A 24,279-nucleotide genomic window follows, 5' to 3' on the forward strand; every position below is an offset into this window, starting at 1 on the left:
CGAGTTCAAATTAGGTAATAGCTTTATAATTTCCATTTGTGGAACAACATCAAGACGCACACCACAAATAGGAGGAGGAGCTCGGCCAAACACCCAAAAAGGGTGTACGCGCCACTTATATATATTTGGCCAGGTCGATTCGAAAATCGCCCATTGCTCTGTGAAAATCATATTCTAGGGATCAAAATAAGAAACTTTGCCGAAGGAACCATACCTTTAAAACGAATTCTGATGTCCCCCAAATTGGGTCGAACTTTTTAGTTTCTTTTCTGAAATTATTGTATGAGGAACCCCCCAGGGGACTTCCAGGGGGTGTGCCACTGGCATGGGTGGATCGGCCGTCCAAAGTTAGTGGGGGTCGGTCATACATTTGGACTCGATTGCAGCACTCTAAATGGGTCAAAATGGGATTTTTCGTTCGACCCAAATTGGGGGACATCAGAATTTGTTTTAAAGGTATGGTTCGTTCTTCAAAGTTTCTTATTTTGATCCCTAGAATACGATTTTTACAGAGCAATGAGCGATTTTTAAATCGACCCGCCCTAATACATATATATATATATATAATAGCAGTAGAATGGCTGATTTGTTTTTTTTCTGCGATTTGATGGCTTATATAATAAAGTACTCTGCGTTTTTGTTGTTTGTTGTTATTTTGATTGAAATATTGATACTCAAACTAATAAATTGCAATAATAAAGAATGTGCAAAAAAAAACTTCCGTACGACGTTTTCCCCTGTAGGAATTCCTCTAGCCCGTTATTATATCTGATGCGATGGATACTATTTTCTTCTCGTACTGAACCCAGTCTTCTCAGTATTATTCTTTCCAATATGCCTAATTGTGTGACTGTATCTGTTTTCAGTGTCCACGTTTCACATCCATGTGTTGTCACTCAGTGTTTTGTATATTTTGGCTTTCACTCAAGAGTTTGCTTTTTAAGAGTTTAACTAAACTTCATTCTTGTTATATTCACTCATGTCGCCGACAGTCGATCCATCTGATAAACATATCCCGAAGTTATCTGCTAGGTGGATGCCATTCAGGCATTGACCAAAAACACTTATCTGGCCAACTTCCGTTTAAGTGCTGTACTCAAAAATAAAAAATAAAATGAGTATGCGTACGTCCCCATACATTCGGGGGGTCAACAAAAATTGACAGTCATGCCCATCGAGTTGAACGTGCGTATCGATTATTTGCTTTTACCTTTGCTACTTTTTCCCCAAAACTTTTGACAAAGCGCAGTGATCCTCAATGAACGCAGAAGGATCGTGTGCGACAGCGTTTCAAAAATATTATCTCCTATATCAGAAGATAAATAATGATCAATGCTTTCATTAAGTTCATTAATTTAGGTATTCGGCTATCTAGGCAGTGACAATGTATTATTACGTGTACTAAGCGACCGTTATGTTAGCATGCGATCGCAAATTATCACTCTGTTAGTATAAAATTTGTGAGCATGCAGCGTTTTGGGTTATTGTTTACTCGACAACCATCGCATTGCCACCGACTACCGATAGCGCAGCGCGCGATTCTACTTTATTCTCTGTATTAAATAATAAAATTCACACTTGCAAGAACGTACGTACATACGAATAGGGATAGCGGGTGCAACAGCCAACGGTTGGCTACGCTGTTTTAAGCTTCCATTAACAAGCGATTATATTTAGAGTAAATACGACAATTCTCAAACCAGACAATAAAAAATCACAATGTAATAAGACGCGGCGAATGAGTATAAGAGCAGTAGCGTTTATTTGATGCAACAATCGGCTCGGCAGCCAAGTGAAATCGAGCGGCGGGAGCAGGTCAGACGACGCACATTTAGACGGTACGCGCACATCACATCAAAGTTCAAAAGCAAAACGACGCGTGATCAGAACGGAACTGTGCGGATTAACCAAAGGCGATTGGTCCAAAAGAAACAAAAACCAAAATTTTGATTTCAAGATATCATTTCACATTAGTATATGCATACATACATACATACATAAATACATATGCATGAGCGATAAATGCTTAAAAAGTGCAAAAGTTGAAATTTAGTGCGTAATAAAAAGCCACTGGAAAACATTTTCCAACAATAAACAATTGCTAATCATATACAAATTATTGTTATTAAAAAATTACTAGTATTATAAGAACTATTAAATTGCTTCGAAAAAAATGACGACCTTCGACAAGGGCGATAATGGTGCAAAGGCGCAAATGTTGCCGCAAGATGCCACAAAAATTATTATGGAATCGGCGAAACCTTTCACAAGCGATGCGCTGCGACGCAGTTCAACGCCACACACAGCCGTTGGAAAGGTGAAAAAGGCGCTGAGAAGTCGCCTGGAAATACTCAATTGGATCTGCGATTACAACACCGAATGGGCCATGAGCGATTTAATTGCTGGCATAACCCTTGGCTTGACCATAATACCGGAGAGTATTGCGTGCGCCCTACTTGCCGGACTACCCGCGCGCTATGGCCTCTGCTCGGCCTTTCTGGGCTCTTTTGTGTATTTGATATTCGGTTCGATTAACAAAGTAATCATCGGTCCCACCAGTCTAGTCGCCCTGGTCAGCTTGCAGTTCACTGTGGGCAAACCAATTGAATTTGCCATACTCCTCACCTTCCTGACGGGCGTTGTTGATTTGATAATGGGAATATTGCGCGTGGGTAAGTTGATTATGTGGTAATAGTTATAATTTAAGCCGTTGAATTAGCGTTGAGCTTCTTCTCGAGTGGAAGCTTAGTTGTTGCTGATAAAAATCCAGACTGTCAAGAGTGCAATACCAGTGAAAATTGTGCCCATAATTAGTCTGATAACAACCTGATTACACAATGAAAATCACATTTTTTTAAGGGAATAAATGCGCAACGCTTAGCACAGTTTTTTTATATTCTAAATACTAATAATTTTTTAAGAGATAATCAATAAATAATTATAATTAATTAAAAAAAAAAACTTGAACCGGTTTGGTCAAATTGCAGCATATGATAAACGGTTGAGTGTCACTTTTTATGAAGTAATCACAATGAAAAAGTAATTGATTGCGAGGTATTTATAAATGTAAAATTACTTGCTTGATTAAGTTTTTATTAAATAGCACACTTATTATCATATTTTACTTAGCGGTAATCGAATAGTAAGATATTTAGAAACTTTTATGTAATGAATACTATTTTTATACTAAAATATGTAATGATTACTATTTTTTTATTAAATAATCAGCCACTATGGCTGCATTTATCTGTTGAGATTGTCGCCTATAAAAATGAGCTGATTTTGAATAGCGATTACAATGCAATTGCCTGGTAGTAATTAATTAAAATAGTCATTGATTACATTAGTAATTGATTACAACATAATTGAAATGCTATTTTGGCCATGATTTAGGAGTGCAAATTTTGATTTCCTGCTAATCGCGACTAACTATTAAATAAGCACAATCATAAAGTAATCAATTAACAGTATTTAAAATATTAATCATTACTTTTTTGATTCAGTTTTGTGTAAAAATGTAGAATAAGTGCCAGTTAGTAAATAAAAATTTAGCTGTGATTTCCCAGATATACTGAGCGAATTATTCATAATTAAATCATTACTTTTTTACTTTTCCTTAAAACAGTTGAAAAGTAAAGGAATATTAATTAAAATTACAGTCGGTGTAAGTTTTTTATTCCGATTACAAACATGCGAAATATGTTTTTATTTATTTTTTTATCACTTTAATTGCAATGTGGAAATTTTGTAATTGAAGATCAATCATTATTAATACAATCACTCGCTGATAGGTTAACTAAAAGTATATTTTTTTAGCATCAAACAAAATATTTTGGTATAAAGTATATTAATTATCATAAAAAATAATCTGCCATTCGGAGGTGGCATATATATTAACTGAGAGTTCTTTAATTTCTTCTTTTTTTTTTTTTTGTTAAATGTTTGTGAATTTTGGAGGAGAAGCTCGGCCAAGTACGGGGAGTTGGAAAATTTGAAGTCCTTTTTTTAATTCGTTTAATTTTTGTGATTTTTTAATTTGGTAAATTTTTGTGAATTTTCTAGGAGGAGCTCTCGGCAAAGCACGAAAAGTTGGAAATTTTCATATTTTTGATAATTTTGGAGGAGAAGCTCGGCCAAACACAGAAAGTTGGAAATTTAGTTTTTTTTTCATTTTTTAAATTTCTGTGAATTTTGGAGGAGGAGCTTGGCCAAGCACTGAAAGTTGGATAGTTTGGATTTTTGTTTTTTTATTTGCTACATTTTTGTGATTTTTTAATTTGGTAGATTTGGTAGATGAGTTTTGGAGGAGCAGCTCTCGGAAAAGCACGAAAAGTTGGAAATTTTTATTCTTTTGTGAATTGTGGAGGGAGAAGCTTGACCAAACACGGAAAGTTAGAAATTTTGTTTCTTTTTCTTGAAATTTGTTTAATTTTTGTGAATTTTGGAGTAGGAGCTTCACCAAGCACGAAAAGTTGGGAATTTTGATTATTTTTTTAATTTATTAATTTTTTGTAAATTTTGGAGGAGGAGCTTGGCCAAACACGGAAAGTTGGGAATTTTTTTTTTTTTATTTATTAAATTTTTATGAATTTTTAGAAGTAGCTCGGCCTAGCACGGAAAGTGTGAAATTTAATTTTTTTTTTACGAAAAGTTGGGAATTTTGATTTTTTTTTCATTTATTAATTTTTTGTGAATTTTGAAGGAGGAGCTCGGCCAAGCACGAAAAGTTGCGGATTTTTTTTTTTTTTTTTTTTATTTATTAAGTTTTTGTAAATTTTGGAGGAGGAGCTTGGCCAAGCACTGAAAGTTGGATAGTTTGGATTTTTGTTTTTTTATTTGCTACATTTTTGTGATTTTTTAATTTGGTAGATTTGGTAGATGAGTTTTGGAGGAGCAGCTCTCGGAAAAGCACGAAAAGTTGGAAATTTTTATTCTTTTGTGAATTGTGGAGGGAGAAGCTTGACCAAACACGGAAAGTTAGAAATTTTGTTTCTTTTTCTTGAAATTTGTTTAATTTTTGTGAATTTTGGAGTAGGAGCTTCACCAAGCACGAAAAGTTGGGAATTTTGATTATTTTTTTAATTTATTAATTTTTTGTAAATTTTGGAGGAGGAGCTTGGCCAAACACGGAAAGTTGGGAATTTTTTTTTTTTTTTATTTATTAAATTTTTATGAATTTTTAGAAGTAGCTCGGCCTAGCACGGAAAGTGTGAAATTTAATTTTTTTTTTACGAAAAGTTGGGAATTTTGATTTTTTTTTCATTTATTAATTTTTTGTGAATTTTGAAGGAGGAGCTCGGCCAAGCACGAAAAGTTGCGGATTTTTATTTTTTTTTTTTTATTTATTAAGTTTTTGTAAATTTTGGAGGAGGAACTTGGCCAAGCACGGAATGTGTGAAATATTAATTTTTTTTTAATTTACTAGATTTTTGTGAATTTTGTAAAGTTGTTGTAGAAAAAAAATTAGAAAAAATAGGTAAAACTTGTTAATTCGTCGCGCTCCTATAATTGTGAAGACAGGTGAATCACTGTTTTTTTTTATTAAGATGTCCTATGATTCTTTTTTCTTTTTGTGTTTTTTTGTTTCTGTTTTAATTAATCGTTCTTACAAGTTGATATTCTTGAGAGTTAATTGTTGGTATTTTAATATTTTTGTTTTAATTGTAAAGCCATTACGGCCATACAATATAATAGTAGATCGAAAAGTTATCATTACTTGATGATTACGTTAGGCTTTAGTATAGTTTTTATTATTCTGTTTCCGAAATATTAAAAACCCATTTTTTTCGAAAGTAATTAAAAACTATTCATTTCTTAATTTTGATTCGAAAGTAAGTAAAATACAACTTCATTCTGATTTAGGAGAAATCCAAAAAATACAGTAATTATTTGTTATAAAGGGTGGTTAAATTTCAAGGGCCGATGTTGAATGTGAACCACACCTAAACGTCAACGACACCGTTGGACTCTTTCTTTGGGGTTATTTAAAAGAAAAGGTGTACGTCGATAATCCAGCAACAATTTATGAGCTAAAGGATGAGATAATTCGACACATTAACGGCATAGAACCTCAATTATGTCTCAGCGTTATCGAAAATTTAGACCATCGGATGGAGGTATGCCGCCAATATCATACCAATAGTATCACAATAAAGAGAAATGACAATAATTTTATAAAAAAAATTGTATTTATTTAAAATCAACACCGGCCCTTAAAACTTAACCACCCTTCATAAACAGAAATAAATGGTAGCTATTTCATTATGACCGCTCAAACATTCGTTCAATTGCAGCTTTTTTCATGGCAGAAATTCAGTCGGATGTTTACCATTGCCTGTCGAAGGGCGACCGCTATTAGAAACATTTTTTCATTTTTCTGTACCATGCATGGAGATTCGAACCTACGCACTCCCAAATGGGAGGCACGTACTAAGCCATTCGGCTACGGTGGTCGCTTCCTAGTTTGTGATTCTATTCAAAATTTATAATAAACGCAAATTGATTGATTAAATTTTGAGTAGTTTACAATGAATGATTACTGCGCATGATATTTAAAAATTTGGTTATTATTTGAGTATCAAAGTTTTCATTATTATAAATTTTTTTATTGCGAATTGCCCTATTACTTTTTTGATTTTGTTAGCTTATGGAAATAAGTAATTTTTTTTATCTAAAAGTAATTGATTCTTGAATTAAAATATTATTTTTTAGGTAATCATTTGTTTATTTATTACATTCTCTCTTATTTTTATTGTCCATTACCTAATTACAAATATTCAGGAAAGAAATCAATAAATTTTGATTACTTACAAGTTCACTTGTAACTGAAAAAGCACTGAAAATGTAGCTGAAGCATAATTAATTGCATAGAAACTATTTGCAAGTAATCAAATGTGATCATTACTTATTTGATTACAATTACATTACGTAGTGGTAGATATTTTCACTTTTTATTAAAACGCAATTCAAATGTAATCAAATAATTAAAATTTAATTACGACTAGAGCTAGTACTTAACTACTGGTATTTAAACGTAATCATTACATTATGTGGTGAAATTTTCACTTTTTATGTTATCAAACAATCAAAATTTAAAATACTAATACTCAAAACTAATGATTACATTCAAGTATTGTAATTAAATGTAATTATTACTTTTTTTGATTACATTTACTTTTTAAATCCCAACAGCCCCAATTGGTGCAGCAAAAACCCCCTAAAAAATTCGCAATCGCAATTGAGTAATCAAAATGTAATTATACATTTTTTAATTGCAATTGAATATAATCGTTATACTTTTTAGCATAATAACAAACTAATTTAGTACTTTATTTAGTACTATTTTTGGGTTAAAACAATATTTTTTCTTTCATGTTGTTTTAGCTGCTCCAACTGTTATTTTTGCGATCTTCTCGAGCACAGCCTTTACGCATTGCTAAGGGCAACAAACGTAAAACAATCGTTGAAATTCCTCTTAACACCTGTATCAATGAAATATTTCTACTTAACTCATAAATCCTCAGCCTAGGTCTAGGTTAAGCAGTGACGCCTGTAATATTCCGTTCATTGCCATCAACAATGCCAAAGATCTACTAATTATTACAGAATTTGACAAACATCAAGTCTCGCTTTTGCGTTCTGACAAACAGAACAACAAAACATGTGTACATATGTACAGATGTCGAACGCATGCATATCCAAAAAACCAAAACACACCGCTTTTTTGTATGGAAATGTGTTGCCAATATTTCTTACCCACATACGCAATACCAGTATTTTCAAATGCATCTACATACAAATGCAAATTTAATATATGGATATATGTATATTATGTATATGAATTTGTGGGTATGTATGTCTGTATGTATCGCTGAATCGCCTGAGGGTGGGCGAATGTACGCAGAACTTCAAAACCGGCTGTACAAACAGGCGCACTCTCGGCTCAATCGGTGGGCGCACACAGCAGTTGAAGGTCGGTGTGACGCGCGTCGTACAATTGACATAAATGCAGCACCGTTGACGTGCACAAAATTTGTGCAGCTCAACATAGCAAGTAATAGGTACTCGAATTTGATTTAAAGAAGCTTTGCGAATTAGATTTAAATGGCTTGTGGTTCAGCGGCGCACAAGAGTTTGGCGCTAAGCGTCGTTAGCAACAGCGACAACGTGTTTTGATTATATTTTTGATGGGAATAGCATTTTGAGGAAGGGAAGATTTCAAGACTTTTCTCTTTTTGTTTTGCTTTAATTAATTTGTCTTATATTGAGAACGAGCAAGCTTTCTGTGTAGGCAGGCAGTAGACCTACCGGCCGTCTTGCACACTGCCAACGCCAACGGCAATTACTGGGAATGATCACCCTTTCTCGTTTATAAGTATTTTGTGATATTAGTCATATCCAGCTTGCATTGCTAAGGTCAACAATTTTCGTTGTTGATTAGCTAAAAGCTGCTTTTTGCATACAAAATTTGTCCAGCTTCTAATAAAAATGGAAAGAGTGCAGCTATCGTTCACTTTTTTCGAACAAAGGGAATGAAACGGCGGAAATATCAGAAACTCAAATTTCATGCCTCTATCCTTATAAGCTCTTTTAAACCATACACAAATAGTATTTTAGACCGATTGCTCTTAATTAAACCTATTCATCTTATCTAACCCAAAGTTAGAATATTTAAAATATTTCTTTTGATGGCAGGTGCCAGCCATGAGTAAAATTAAGTGATCCTTTTTTGCTATGTACTGATTTCGATAAAACAAATCCAACAATATGTCCTAAGCAACGTGCAAAGTTACCCATGAAAACCCCGTGAAAATTCCTCTATCATCTAGGTATGTAGTTTTTGAGATTAAAGCGTTTAAGTAGATAGAAAACATTTCGGCAAACCTGTTTCTGATAGGTTCCAATATATACTCTTCCATTAAAGCTGACTATCACACACTATTGATGATCACACGACGAATCGTCACCGACTTGAGCTCTCTTGCACGACGATTCCTCGTCTAGTGCTCGTAATATCTACATTAAATCTCAAAAGAATAGTGATGCAACACAACCATCAATAATTTAGAAAATTTGTTCAATAAATCTAAATGTTCCGTTAACTCTCTAATGCTAATGAGAATTTAAAACATTACATAAATGGCTTCTACTGCCACAGCTAGAAGTATTTTCCCTTGGACTTGTAATTTTCAAGATAAATTTGCCTGTGCCATCAGGATCGTCCAAATACGAAGTTTTTCCTGTGTCATCATCATGAACTGTGACTAACTCCAGTATGTCATACCAGTGCTTAACAACATCGACTAAGTGTCTTGGAAATTAAGAATGATTTTTGGTCCAATAAGAATGGATGATGGTACCTATAGCATCCGGCACAACTCCGAGCTAAACGATTTCACTCAGAAGTAGACAGTTGTGCGTTTCGTTAAAGCGCAGCGCATAAGATGGCTAGGTCATGTTACCCGTATTCCTGCTGATTGTACCGTGAAGAAAGCCATGCCAGGAAATCTAATGGGCGTAAAGGCCAAAGGCAGATCGAGGATCGATGGATAGACGCAGTGGAAAACGATCTCAAGGACTGGGGAATACGTATCTAAGAAGCAAAAGTTCAAAATTGACCACTTTGGCGGAACTTTGTGAAGGATGCTTTGGCGCACCCCCTGTTGTAATGTTGTGAAAGAAGAAGAAGATTACCATGCATCCCGAGTTCGACCTAATATTTATTTGAAAATATATTGATTTGAGCAGCTCTTAGTAGCCCATTATTTTTGGCAAGGTATTTCTTTACCTGCCTTATATTTGTTTTAAATATAAGACCAAGAGAATGGTAAAACGGATTTTTAGAAATATGGCGGTGCCAAAACCATTCGCAGAGTAATCTTTTCGGTATAAAAAGTGGCTTATAATATATTCCAAGAACTCCTCCGCCTTCATCGCCTATCAGTGAAAATCCTCTCAACTTCGTTTCATCCGTCCCGCAGATTAGGGCATCCAGATAGATAGACTCTTTGTTTAAGTCTTCTTCTTGATTGGCGCGAGAAGCGCTCACGTGATTTTAGCCGTGTTTAACAAAGCACGTACGTGGTTTCTTTCTCGTGCTCATGGAAACTCTCCAAGTGAAGCCAAGTCCTTCTCCACCTGAACTTTCCAACGCAGAGGAGGCCGTCCTCTTCCTCTGCTACCACCAGATGGAACCGTATCAAATACTTTCAAGGCCGAAGCGTTTGCTTCCATTCGTACGACATTACCCTGCCTACGAAGCTGCAACGAAGTTCATTTAGCTCAGTGAGTAAAGCGAGCCATTACCTCTCGGAAACTCTTTGAACAATAATAACATTCCTATGTCCCAGAGCTGAAGAAAGAAGCTAAAGCTAGCCTATACTAGTATCTAGAGAGCTTTTTAGGAACTTACGTAAGACCAATAGTCAAGACTCAGAATTAACAATCAAGATGTAGTAGGAGTGGAACCGCATATAAAAAGAATCCATGTTTGTAGTTCTGAATTGGCTTTTAACAGATTTAGTACTCGAGTGTGGACTTGCAAAGCCATATCTACCTAAATCATCATCAACCTATTTTGTCTCGAATGGAACATAGAGCCTCAACGAAGTTGTAAGAGGATTTTAGAAATCTACGTGGTACACCCTAACGACCTAAGCAATCACGGCTTAAGAACTGTAACTCCAGCAGCATTCCCAGTATATGAATGGAGAATGCTTATGCTACTACAACAACAACAACGACGTATCCAATCCACGCGGGAGGCTTGATCAGGTCTAACGAGCTACTTTGACATATACAATTTAAAGTCCTTCCAAAGTTCGCAGTGTTTCTCTCAGAGCGAGCGGCTGCAAAAGGCGTCTGTTCTTCAGGTTAGAAGCGGTCTCATGCTATAGATTTTACGGTCACCTTACCCGTGGAGCTCACCAGATCTCCCTTAAGCTTGTAACTTATGGATGTACTCCACGTTTTTCGAGTTACAGACATAAACACATTAATTTAAACCCGTGAAGAATGCAATTTCTAAGGGGTGCCCACAGAATTGTGGAAATTCCACCTGCTACGGTCAGGTTTGGAAGTGCAGAATTTCCATATAAACAGGAAACCTCCATACCAGCCTCAATACCTTAAGTTATCAATCTCAACCCGTTTAATGCGCTATAATCCTTTGTGCATAATAAAATAATATTTACTTCTCAAATCATTGATTGCTTCTTTTCCTATCATTTGCAGGTGTTATATTCGAGTTCCTCTCGGTGCCAATAATTAAGGCTTTCTCCTCCGCCACCGCTATACTTGTCATCGAATCTCAGATAAAAGTAATGTTGGGCGTAAAGTACCTCGTGTCTGGCTTTATTGGTTCTGTTGCTGCGCTGGTGCCACGGCTGCACGAAACTAATTTCGGTGATCTTGGAATGGGTTTGTTTGCTGTTTTCTTTCTGATCGGACTTGCGGTAAGTAGTTTTATTCTACGTTCAACGTTGATTCACTTATGTAATATGCAAATGCATTCTTCTCTATATAGCAATTGGAAAAATTGGCTGAAAATCCAAAGATGAATCCAATAGTGCGAACCATCTTTCGTTATCTATCCTTCTCGCGCAATACGCTAATAGTCATAGTCACCGGCACTATTTCCTGCATTTGGCTTAGCCAAGAACACTCCGCACCTTTTACGCTGAGCAAGAATGCGCTCGCCGGTCTACCCAACTTTACAATTCCAGATTTTTCAGTAGAAACACCAAAAAAAACTTACACATTTGTCGAAATGTTAGCGGAATTGAATGTTGGCATTGTTGTTATACCCATCATTGGAATACTTACGAATATCTCGATTGGTAAACTGAGTAAGTACGGCAAGCACTTAAATGTGATAATTAAAAAGTAATATTTTAAGTAGCGGGGTATTACAGCTTCGTCTACATAATGGCATATGCAAGATAACTGTATAATGTCTCGATATTAAGTGGGGTATGGAAAGGGAAATAAACATTAAGCGCTAAGAAGTTTCTTTAAGTGGACAAAGCTTATTATTTTTCGACAGACCCTCTCTTCTTATCGAATTTTTTACTGTACTGCAAAAATTTTCAATTGGATTTAAATCCAGAATCACTTCAGTGCAGTAATCTATAGGAATTTTCTCAAAGCACTACTTTGAAGGTTGTAGTGAGTCGTTTTGAAAACCTGATCTAACCGGCGCATTATCTGCAGCGTATGGTGGCGTGGTATTCTGAAGAATTTCAACTTGAATTGAATGCAATGCAGTGATCCAACACCAACGTATAGTATGAAAGTGATAACCATGTCACTACCGCATTTAGTGAACCAAAGAGTATGCCACCACTTTTCTTTAGACCACAAACAATTTGTTATTCAAATCTTAATCTTTGTTACTAGTTAGTTAGCTTTGCCTCTTTTCTGGGGGCTCGGGTTTTCATATAATTTACTTATACCTGTAATTTATTTTTATTTATTTATATTCGATGAGATTTCTCCGCATTTTAGTGAATCCACATAAAAGTTTAGTTCAGTTGTAATTCATTCTGATCAGATAAATGTTTCTTCCTTTAAAAGTTTTACCATGCTATTTTTTCGCGGCTGCCGTAGCCGAATTGTTGGCGCATGGCTACCGTTCGGGAGTGCGTAGGTTCGCATCTCCATGCATAAACAACAAATAATGGAAAAAGTTTTTTCTAATAGCGGTCGCCCCTCGGTAGGCAATTTCAAACCTGCGAGTGTATTTCTGCCATGAAAAAGTTCCTCATAAAAAGCATTCCGTTTAAATTCGACTTAAAACTGTAGGTCCTCCCATTTGTGGAACAACATCAAGACGTACACTATAAATGGGAGGGGATGCTTGGGCAAAAAACTAACAGAAGTGCACGCGCCAATTATTTATTTATTTGTATGCTATTTTTTCTGTGTAGGTATAGGCGTCATTTTTGGATCTCGATCCATAATTAAATTAATAGGAACCCACGTTACTACATTTTCTACCATAGTTTTCAAAACTTCTCTCATCTCTGTGACTTTTTATAAGAATTCTCAGTTGTGGGTATATAAACCCTTGATATTCTACCAAGTCACTGGACTATTAGACCTGATCTAGAGAGAGAAAAAAACAATGTTCATGAATTTAAATTTTATTAAAAATACTAATTTTTACCTCTACTCTTTCAACGAAAAATTTCCTAATATTATCACTTTATCTAAATTCTGAAAAATCCCGCTTCCCTTATTATTTCGCATGATTCAACGCTGACCGTCTTGATCGGGTAGCAAAGTCTCACGAAATGTATATACAGACTGTGCCAGAAAAAAAGGAACTGCGATTATTCATGAAGTATAGAATATATATATTTAAAATTCTTTTTACATAAAAATATGTACAAAAGTACGAGTGGCGTCTGGAGACAGAGAAGGCCAGTTCAATACTGTAATGCCATATTCTTCTTTTGTTTTTTCTCAAAGTGTTTTCCTGAGAGCAGTGGTTTTAATGATGTGGTACGGTAGGATATGTTCGCCTCCTTCAGTCGACGTTCGATGGTGTTGATACCCTTGTCTGCAAGAACTGATTGTGTTTGGCGTAGTCACAAAGAAGCGTCCCGCTTAAAAAGTTGGGCAATCACTTTAACCTGCTTTTTTGTCTCACTTCAAGCCGCGATCAGAAAAGTTTTTGTATACCTTATACAACAAACAAACACAACAACAACAAACAAACACAACAAACTTTTATGATTAATTATTATTATTAATTACTTTTGCAGCCGCAGCGTAAGATAATTTCGGCCCTTTCGAATGGGTGCATAAAAATACCGCCTCAAAGCGCTTCGCGTACTTCTCACTCCTTTTTGTTTAGTTGCGTTTATCGGAAAGTTTCGAATGACACTAAGCACTGGCGTCGTAGCCCTTGAGTGGGACTATCACGCAGCAAACAGCAGAACGAAATATATCTTGAAGTTACAAGAAAACAACCGGTTCTTTTCTTCTGACACACTCTGTAAATACGAGTATTTACACATTTATTTATTTATTGGAAACAGGTTACCTTTCCTTAGTGGGCAAGTTCTGATTATTTGTATTGCTATTCTCATTAATTTTAACTCTACTGTATTCTCATAAATTTCCAGTGATGTTTACCTTAATTTTCCAACACTTTTTCTCTTTTTCCCATGTAGCTCCCAAAGGCATGGTTGATGCTAATAAGGAATTGATTACTGTCGGTCTATGCAATCTCGCCGGTTCCTGCGTGCAATCCATGCCTGTGTCAGGCGCCTTTTCACGTTATGCCATCAGCAATGCTTGCGGTCTCAAAACTCCAATGGCCAATTTGTATCTAGGTAATATTTTCACTTAGATTTAAACGCATACGAATTTTAATTAATCACTCCAAAAATCTCTCACCCAATAGGAGTCATTGTTTTACTGGCGCTGGGCTTTCTGAGTCCCTACTTCAACTACATACCCGAATCCACGCTAGCCGCCATTTTGATGTGCTCCATTGTAACTCTATTGGACTTCCAGCTGCCGCGTCGTTTATGGCGCGATGCCAAACGCGATTTCTGCATTTGGGTGTTATGCTTCACTGTGTGTATACTTTGTGGCGTCGAGGTGGGATTGCTGGTCAGCATTATAGTGACTGTATTGCATTTGCTGTTTCTATGGGCACATCCCGGCATCTCAGTACATGTGGAAGAGGTAAGAGTAAATGGGGATGGAAAAGTGAAATTTGTGCACTTTTATTTTCACACAAAATCTCTTGCAGATAAATGAGTTTCAATTCATACGTGTCACACCCACTGGCGTCATCTATTTCCCCGCCATCAATCATTTGCGTTCCAAAGTGCTGAAGGCGTGCGAACGGGTGAATTTTAGTCTACCTGTAGTTATGGATTGCCACAAGATCACAGGCCTCGATTTCACTGCAGCGCAAGGCATTTCAAAACTACCAGATGATCTGTGTCAATCGGAAACGAATAATGGGCCCCTCTTGATTATACACCGACTCGGTGCGGACAAACAGAAGCTAATTCAAACCACTGCCAAATTGATCTTTTGTGATGATGAGGAGAAATTGAATGAATGCATAACTCAAGAATCAGTGAAGAATGGAAATATGCCACTAAAAGAGCAAGTGATATCCACAAATGGGATACTTGGCGAAACCCAATTAAATTTGCATTATTAGAGCATAGCAGAAGGGGGAGAGACGCACTGCAAGTCAGTCTATGTGATATGTACGAAAATAAAATAAGTAATAATTGGGACAGACAAACACTTGCACACCTACACTCATACATACATACATAAATGTATACCGATATATATATATATGCATATATGTGTGTGTGTGTGAATATGAATGAACGCTTAGCATGTCCGAGTAATAGCCAGTAAGTGTTAGCTAGTTACTATGTACACATATAATGGATCATTGTTGTTATCGACGCCGTAGCCAGAGAGTATTGGAATGTTTGTGCGCGCATTGTGCAAATATTCACTTAGTTATAATTTCAATTTAACAATAGTAAATTTCTAATGTAAATAAATATGCATATGAATATAGGTATGTAGAAAGTATTAAGGAATATGAATGAAATAAATTAATACAATTGTTGTAAGTATAAATATTTGCACGCCTTTTATTGTCTACAGGTAATTTGGTGAGGAAATGGGAAATAATGGGTGTCTCATTAAGGGCGATCATTTTCAAATTTAAAAAATGTGTGTTGATATGAAGGTATTATATATACGTATATTTTATGCATGTATACCCAAATTAATGAGTAAATCAATTTAATGGGTGTTCCATTAAGGCTGCCAGCAAATTAAAAATAAAATTCCATGTAAATATGTATATACACATATTGCTTAGTCTATGAAAAAAATCGAAAAATCGTTATAATGGGTGTCTCATTAAGGCTGTCAGCATATTAAAACACAAAAAAAATGCCCTTTAAATATGTAGCTACACATTTTGTATTGATGTATAGGTAGTTTAGGGAAAAATCATTATAATGGGTGTCCCATTAAGGCTAACAGCAAATTGAAACAAATTGCACTTAAATAGGTATCTACAAATATTGTATTAGTCCATAAGTAGTTTGGTAAAAAACTCGTTATAACGGGTGTTCCATTAAGGCTGTCAGAAAATTAAAAAAAAACAAATTCCATGTAAAGGTGTATCTACGCATATTGTATTAGTCCATAGGTAGTTCACCGTATACCTTATTATAATGGGTGCCCTATTAAGGCTGACAGCAAATAAAAAGCTAAGAAAGGCCACGCAAATATGTATCTACACATATTGTTTAGTCTATAGGTAGTTTAGTTAAAAAAAAAAAAAATAATTGGCGCGTACACTTCTGTTAGGTGTTTGGCCGAGCTCCTCCTCCTATTTGTGGTGTGCGTCTTGATGTTGTTCCACAAATGGAGGGACCTACAGTTTCAAGCCGACTCCGAACGGCAGATATTTTTATGAGGAGCTTTTTCATGGCACAAATACTCTCGGAGGTTTGCCATTGCCTGCCGAGGGGCGACCGCTATTAGAAAAATGTTTTTTTAATTTTGCTTTCACCGAGATTCGAACCAACGACCTCTCTGTGAATTCCGAATGGTAATCACGCATCAACCCATTCGGCTACGGCGGCCGCCCAGTTAGTTAAATAATCGAAAAAATCATTATAATGGGTGTCTCATAAGAGCTGACAGCAAATTAAAAAACAAAAAAAATTCCAAGTAAATATGTATCTACAAATATTGCATTAGTATAGGTATATACGAGTATATGGGTAGTTTAGTGAAAAAATCATGCTAATGGGTGTCTCATTAAGTCGGGATATTTCGAAATGACGAAAAAAAAATAAAGTGTAGATATGGAGGTTACACATGGAAAGCAATATCCAATAAAATTACATTATGGGCTCAATTATATACCTTAATTGAGTGACAATTACGAGGGTAGCTAACTAAGTTTTGAGATTAAAAACTGAAAGTAAATAGTTTTGGTCAAAAGTCGCTAAACATTCGAAATCGAACGTGCAAAAAAAAGAATAAGGAAGTGGCTGCAAAATTTTTTAAAATATTTTCGATGAAGATCAATAAACTTTTGTTTGCGTTCTTCAAAGCTCGCGATGTACCATAACTCCTTTTTTTAGTTGAACGATTTTCAAATTATACGTTAGCCAACGTGAACAAGCCTGGAAAAAGCGGTGGCTGCAAATGTTTCTTACTAAAAATCGAGGCGAGTCAATCGGCACATTTTTGTTCGGTTAATCCACATCTGGAGTCGTAGGCAAATAAAAATAATATAGAAATGTTCACGATTCAATTCCCTTTTAGAATAAGCTTATTGCTTTAAGTAGTTTTAAATAATACAGATTTCAAACGTATGACGAGACGTTCTGATGACCATTAAAAATGTGAGCCCTGAGATGCCCTTATCACATTTTAATTCAAGAATTGTTTTTTAATTACTAAATATATAGTACAACTTTTCTTTCGAAAAAAGCTCAAAAGGGGAAATGTTGAAAGATTTTTACAGGTATAGCCAATATCAGACCGTTAACCGACCTTCAGCGAATTTGACAGAATCAGATGATGGGCTGACGTAGCAGGTGATATAAATCGGTTTGGTTATGAAAAAACTGAAAAATAGCCATTGACTTCGTTGCCGCCTGAACAACGACTAATTGGACGAGTGTGTGAAATGAGCGAGCAGAATTCGGGAGAAATGAAGGCAAAACTAAATATCTGAAGGTCTCCCGCAGGGAAGAAAGACGAAGTCCTGAAAACATCCAAATCGGCACATTAACCTTTGAAGGTGTTGAACACTTCAAATATTTGGGAGTGTTAATAAAAAATGGCAACAGTAGTTACGGCACAATACAAGACAGAATAATGGCAGCAAACAAAGCATATTACCCCCACACAAAATTGCTGAAGTCCAAACTGCTCACCCGTGAATGTTAACTCCGCCTCTACCAGTCAATAATACTACCAGTGCTGTCTTACGGCTACGAGTGCTGGACATTGACAAGCAAAGACGAAAGTAGCTTAAGAGTTTTCGAACGAAAAGTACTCCGAAGGGTGTTTGATCCCATACGCTGCAACTATGGAACGTACCGAATACGCTACAACGATGAGTTGCTAAACTTATGCCAGGGAGAAGACGTCGTGAAATACATTAGATCCCAAAGGCTCCGATGGTTAGGGCACACTGTGCGCATGGAAGACAACCGCCCCCACAAATCTTTTTTATCAACGAATTGTCTAGTGACCCCAGCCCGGGGACGTTCCAGGTTTACCTGGCTTGACCAAGCTATAGCCGACCTGAAAAGCTACGAGTTAGGAGCTGGAGATCTGTTGCTATGAACCGTGCAGATTGGAAGAGGATTGTGGATGAAGCTAAAGCTCACCCTGAGCTGTAATCGCTACCTGATGATGATGATGATGACTACAAACTGTTTGCCACCGAAACTGTTTCCCGTAACCTTTGTCCCCATAAACGTATAAAATCTTCACTTTGGGCATTACGTAAGCATCAAATTTTGTAACGTGAACAAAATCTACGACGAGCGGTTGCTTTGAAATATGCTTTGATTGCAAGCGCACGTTGCTTACCTTGCCCACTGCGACATCGTCACAAAATAATAGGCACGAATAACGAAACTAACGAAGCACTTCCCGCTCATACACTTAGGGAAAATCTTTAAATTTAAAACCTAACTTTGCCACCGAACACCCTGTATATAAGTGACTAAGCCTCATGAAAGAGAACGCTTCTCTCGGATCGTTGGAGTAAAATTCAACATTCGAAACTTTGTCGGCTCCACTGATTAGATACGATTTGTGGGGGCTTGGTCAAGTCCAAGCATTCAGTCAGGAAGACCTTTGTACTAAACCCGTATAGAATGCAATAGAAAGAATAGAGAGACTGGTTAGATACAATACGGATGATAAGACGAAAAAAATGGTTTGAGGTCACTCGTCTGCAAATCTTTTGGATTCATTGATGAATCTTAAGAGATTCGGAAGAGAAACTTTATCTCTACTTAGTACATTGCAACTTAACAGCCTGAGGCTGGTTCTAGAAAACGGCGGTCAGGTATAGAGAAAATGCTCTGCAGTATCCTCATTCTCAGTCATATGGTGACCACAGGCATTGTGGCTTGTGATTACACCCACCAGTACTCTCAGATCCTTCCTATAATACCATTGGCTTAGCACTGTGACATTAAATATAAATAAATAAATAACCAAATTAGGACGTTGAGTCTCTAAATCTAAATCTATTGTAAATCTCTTGACCAGCAACAACACTTCACAAGCATAAGAAACACGGGCAAACACACAGTTCAGCAACATTTCCCAAAAACGTGTGGAGAATATTTTACGGCCTTACAGTAAAAACAACCGCAAAATACCACAAAATATGGCTTACATTGAAAATAAGTGCTCTTAATGGTTTACCCTTTTTTTAATTATTGAGCTGCAGTTTCGTCTAATTACTACGCTAATAGTAATACTAATTAAACACAGAACTACTCGTATTAATAAGTAAATATTTGCTGTCGTTAGTGATTCATTAAACATATTTATGTTAATATAATAAATAAATAACAATAAATGGAATTAATTTACGAATTAGCGTTTTTGTCGATTCATTCGGAACTCTGTCTAGCCTGTCCTTTGTTGTTGCTATGAATTGCATTCGAATGGAAAACTACCACAATTATTTCTTATTGAATTTTAATAGATAATTATGTACATTGAATACAATTATGGACGCCTGCTTGGCATACCGGCCATAGGTGTTGAGCTCGATGTCCAACGCAGGCATTCGTAAAGCAACAAAAGCCGTTTTTCTGGCAAATAACAGGAACGATCTTTTTATAAGTGCCATCTGCCATTCTGAGATGGTAGCTCCATATCGCAGATCGTCAGTAAGACGCATACCAAAAAATGAAAGGCAAACTTGGCCTGAAAACCACTCACGAATATTTGTTTAAAGTTTATACAAAGAAAAAATAAAGGCAGAATAAATATGAATCGAGTACTACAATATAATTTGTATTATTCTAATGAGCTGAAGTTTGCTTTAAATTTTCTAATGAAAACTAGTGCTACCCAGCTCACACCAGTTAAACTGCTTCAACCCACCTTTCTATATACATATGTAAAAATGTGGATTGAACTATTTTACATTCAATTAAACCTGAAGTGCGTGAAATCAAACAATTTAAGACGCTATTCTCGATTCAGCTACACAGGTGTGGTTAATTGGTTGAGGTGGTGATTCATCCAGAATCCAACTGGCGCTTCCGCACCGTTTTATTGCCACATCCTCGTTACCAACTTGTTTAACGGTTATTTACAGTATGAATATATCCAGTATGTGCGGTTTAAGAATCGTTATTAGGTTGTTGACATCTAAGCCAGACAGTGGTTCGAGTGTCTCGAACAATGATTTGTCCAGAGTTCACATTCTTTCCTTCCAAAAGGGAGAGCATTCACAGAGGAAATCGAAAAACGTTTGCTTTTTCTCTGGTTCTTTACAACTGTGATAGTGTGTATGGTGAGGGATACCCATTTTGGCTGCATGTTCCCCAACAGACCAAACGCCAGTTATGACTGCCGTGAGTCTCCAAGCGTCCCGTCGTTTCATGTTTATCATTTATGGCGTTTGCTGGTGATTGTAGGTGGGCCATGACGTAATTCATTTGAGATCCCCCTCTTACCAGTTCATCTACGTTTTCGTTACCTTCAATGTTTCAATGTCTCGAGACCCAGATTAAAGTAACGTTGTGGTTTTCACTCAATGTGGTAAGGCGATTCCTACTTTGTTCCACCAGTTTAAAGGTTTTTGTAGCCGAATCCAGTGCCAGGATTGCTGCTTGGCTATCCGAAAGAATAGCGATATTGGCCTTAAAAGAGAAATCTGCCTACAAGCTTCCCGGATTGCCAGTACTTCCAGCTCGTAGACACTGCAAGCATTATCAGAATATATACGTGCTCCAACACCACAATTCATTTTAGTGTCATCTGTATAGGTTCCAAGTTAGTGTCGAACTTGTCAAGTGAGAATTCCTTACTCTATTTCTCCTGAGATGGAGAGGGAGTGCCAATATTCCTGTTGAATGTTACCCTCGGGATAATGTAATCAGTCCTCTCCTAGGTGTACTGAGTTTGTTGCAATAATAGACTGGCATGACTATAAATTTTTCCATCCAGCGCACCGCTTCATTTAACCTAAATACATACATGTTTGCCATCATCTTGATATGTAGAGCTACCGGAATAACGTATGTCAGTGTATTAGGAGCCACCCTGGGGCATGATCTGACTCCCTAGGACTCACGTGGATACAAACCGACAACTGAAGACAAGATAACTGAGCGCAAACGTACGATAGCAAAGTGCCAAATAGATGGAATCCCTCCTCCAAAGGCCGATGGACATATAAGATGATCCCCAAACTAAGTGAATTGATATGCAGAAGCGCAGTCTTTCTCGCGTACCCTCAGGGTTTTAGTGTAGCAAATAATTTGACCTGCCCTGTGTGCCACAGCGAAGATGAGAGTGCAGAGCAAGTGACTTTTCACTGCGCCAGATTTTATGAAGAGCGTTTCGAGCTCGCAAATGTCCTCGATGTCGTCCCCACACCAAATAACCTTCTAACGCAAATTTTGAACTCGAAAGAGAAATGGGTAGCAGTAAACAAATTTGCAGTGAGTATAGTAAAAAACAAAACGGAAGCACAGCGAATGCGACCCATCTAGAACACCCAACAGATGCGTAATCCAAAAAGGCCATTTTGAAACAGCTCTCCTGTGGGGGTGACTTGAACAGACGACAATTTGCAAAGCGTGAGGTAAAGCCTCAAGACGAACCCAACCAGACGACAAGTCGATATCAAGCAATGATACTGGAACTTTTCGATGCGCCGTCGGTCACAAAGTAATGGAGACTATTGTTGGCATATATCCTCCAATTAGGAGAGGAACCTGAACGCAGGTATCTGCTGTGTCTAAAAGGCATAAACACGGCTCCACCTTGATGAAACGCTCTTGGCAGTGCCGAGGAGGAATCAGCCAAAAGGGAAGGAATGTTATAGGGTTAGTAGGAGCATGCCAAACATACCACTGGTGCGACTTCACCTTTTAACCTCCCCTGAAATAAAGGGCATGATCTGATTGCATCGACCGTTATTGCACAGGTGTGAAGATCAGAATAAACTAATAAAAGGAAGATACTAACAACTATAGTATTCTACCCTATCCAGTCAGCCCTTATGCAAGCATTAGAAGAAGTTTTAAAACCAAAACTCGCCTTTCGTACTCATTTTCTATACCGAGGCATATCTTTACAATGAAATGAATATTTGTGCGCCAATTGGCAACTGATCATAATTTCTTCTGTTGCTTCTCTTCTTTTTTCTTCAGCTTCTTAGAACCTAGTGAGACAAACTAGCATTTCCGTATGAACGTGGGGGTCCCTTTTTAATGGCCCTATGTGTGAGTATGTATGTATGTATTAGTCTTTATCATGTTAATGAACACGCCTAAAAATCTCTTCAAGCACTTAAGTGTAAATACTTGTTAAACTTGGAGTTAATATTTCATTTGGATTGATGTATAAATATGTGCATATGTATTAACCGCATACCGTTATTGTGTACAAGGTGCAAATAGATATGTCACTTTTAATAGCAGAGCGGAAGATTCTCACGACTTTTCCACAGAGCAATATTTTGTAACAATAGCGATATTTAGCACATTTGCATTGAGTTGCTAACAGCCTACTCGTTAGCGAGTGTAAGTGATAATTTGAGGTAAACAAATAAAAAGGTTTAGGTCACGATTGAGGAAATTATAAACCGGAACAAGATACACTAAAATATTGAATTTTCAGTGTAAAAATGAAATGGAAATTTATGCAACAATTCTCTTTGCGCACGGAAAACCTTTGAACAATTTCAATACGTTCTGTGGTTAAATGTCAAGGTTAAGTAAGTATAGGGTTGTTCAATAGGTGCGCTTCAACTTTTTTCCGATAGGGAGGGCGAACGACGCAATATATTTTATTTTTCGCTTGTCGTTTGTAAACTTCATTAGTATACATTTCATCATGGAACGCTACACACTTGAGCAACGATTGCAAATCGTGCAAATTTTTTATGAAAATAATCGTTCTGTTGCTGTTACTTTAAGAGCATTACGGCCATTTTACGGTCCATTTAACAAGCCGTCCCGTTTTGGGGTTATATGAAGTCATTGGTCTACAGTAACAAGCCGGCGACGATTTGTGAGCTCAGAGCCAATATTGAACGCGAAATTGCAGGAATTTCGGCCGATTTATGCAAAAGAGTGGTCGAAAATTGAGTTCAATGATTGGACTTCGTAAAACGTGCACGCGGTGGTCATGCAAAAGAAATCGAATTTCATACTTAAATGCATATGTATGTTCAAACTCGATAATAAAAAAAAAAATTAGTTAAAAAAGTCAAACCGTTTGTGTTTTATTCAAAAAAGTTCAAAAGTTGAAGCGCTCTTACTGAAAAACCCTATATTAGTGTTAAATTTGACAGCCGTAACTGCGCCAAGATGGTGGCTATGCAATGCCAGGATGGTGACTATACCAGCCTAGTGCACCTATTGAAAGCTACTACGAGTTATATTTGGTGTATACAGCAAGATTTGACATATAGGAAATTTCGATTTTCTGTTTCTATTGAAAACAAAAAACGGCTGCTGATGCTCATCGAATGTTCTTGAATATTTACGGTGGGAATGTAATGGAAGAACGAGTTTTGGGTGATATGAATGGTTCAAAAGTGGTCATTTTGATAGCGAAGACCGGCTTAGCGGTGTAAGGCAAACATTTTTCGAAGATTCAGAGTTGGAAGCACTACATATTGACTTGACCTCATCCAACAACACAACACACTTTGTTACCAACTGGAGTGGAAAGAAATGAAAGTACGAATGAATGTGCAAGGAAAGGCTCTGAGCTTGACCACTGCGATTGACCTGAGCGTAATCGCGGCAACCAATAGAAGATGGTCTCTGACTACTAACTACAGGCTCTCCCAAAGCGCTCTGACCAAAACTGAATCTTAAAAGGACCATATAACAGGTGGCGCTAAAGTAATCCTCCTATCAGAAAATGCAATAAATTTTGCGATTGGCCCCTAATGTCAGTTCTGTTTTGACATTTGTGTAGTAAACACATGCGAAATACACGTTAATAAACAATGTTACGCTACACTGCTCCAGAATG

At 36.8% G+C, this 24,279-nt stretch overlaps 1 protein-coding gene across 1 annotated transcript; it reads left to right on the plus strand.

Annotated features, from left to right (window-relative positions):
• The first annotated feature begins 1,509 nt into the window (after window positions 1-1,509).
• On the plus strand, window positions 1,510-15,615 carry LOC128864415 (sodium-independent sulfate anion transporter). Its single transcript, XM_054104063.1, has 6 exons — window positions 1,510-2,672; window positions 11,233-11,453; window positions 11,525-11,846; window positions 14,178-14,339; window positions 14,411-14,697; window positions 14,765-15,615. Exons 1-6 carry the CDS (start codon window positions 2,174-2,176, stop codon window positions 15,185-15,187), a joined length of 1,914 nt encoding a protein of 637 aa, XP_053960038.1. The 5' UTR covers window positions 1,510-2,173; the 3' UTR covers window positions 15,188-15,615.
• Window positions 15,616-24,279: the final 8,664 nt, after the last annotated feature.

This window comes from Anastrepha ludens, chromosome 5 (assembly GCF_028408465.1).
Source record: "Anastrepha ludens isolate Willacy chromosome 5, idAnaLude1.1, whole genome shotgun sequence".
Lineage (NCBI taxonomy): Eukaryota > Metazoa > Arthropoda > Insecta > Diptera > Tephritidae > Anastrepha > Anastrepha ludens.

Coding starts and splice junctions, on each gene's coding strand:
- LOC128864415 (XM_054104063.1), top strand. CDS start 2,174: ATGACGACCTTCGACAAGGGCGATAATGGTGCAAAGGCGCAAATGTTG. Junction 11,847..14,177: donor TATCTCGATTGGTAAACTGA/GTAAGTACGGCA, acceptor TTTCCCATGTAG/CTCCCAAAGGCATGGTTGAT. Junction 14,698..14,764: donor TCTCAGTACATGTGGAAGAG/GTAAGAGTAAAT, acceptor AATCTCTTGCAG/ATAAATGAGTTTCAATTCAT.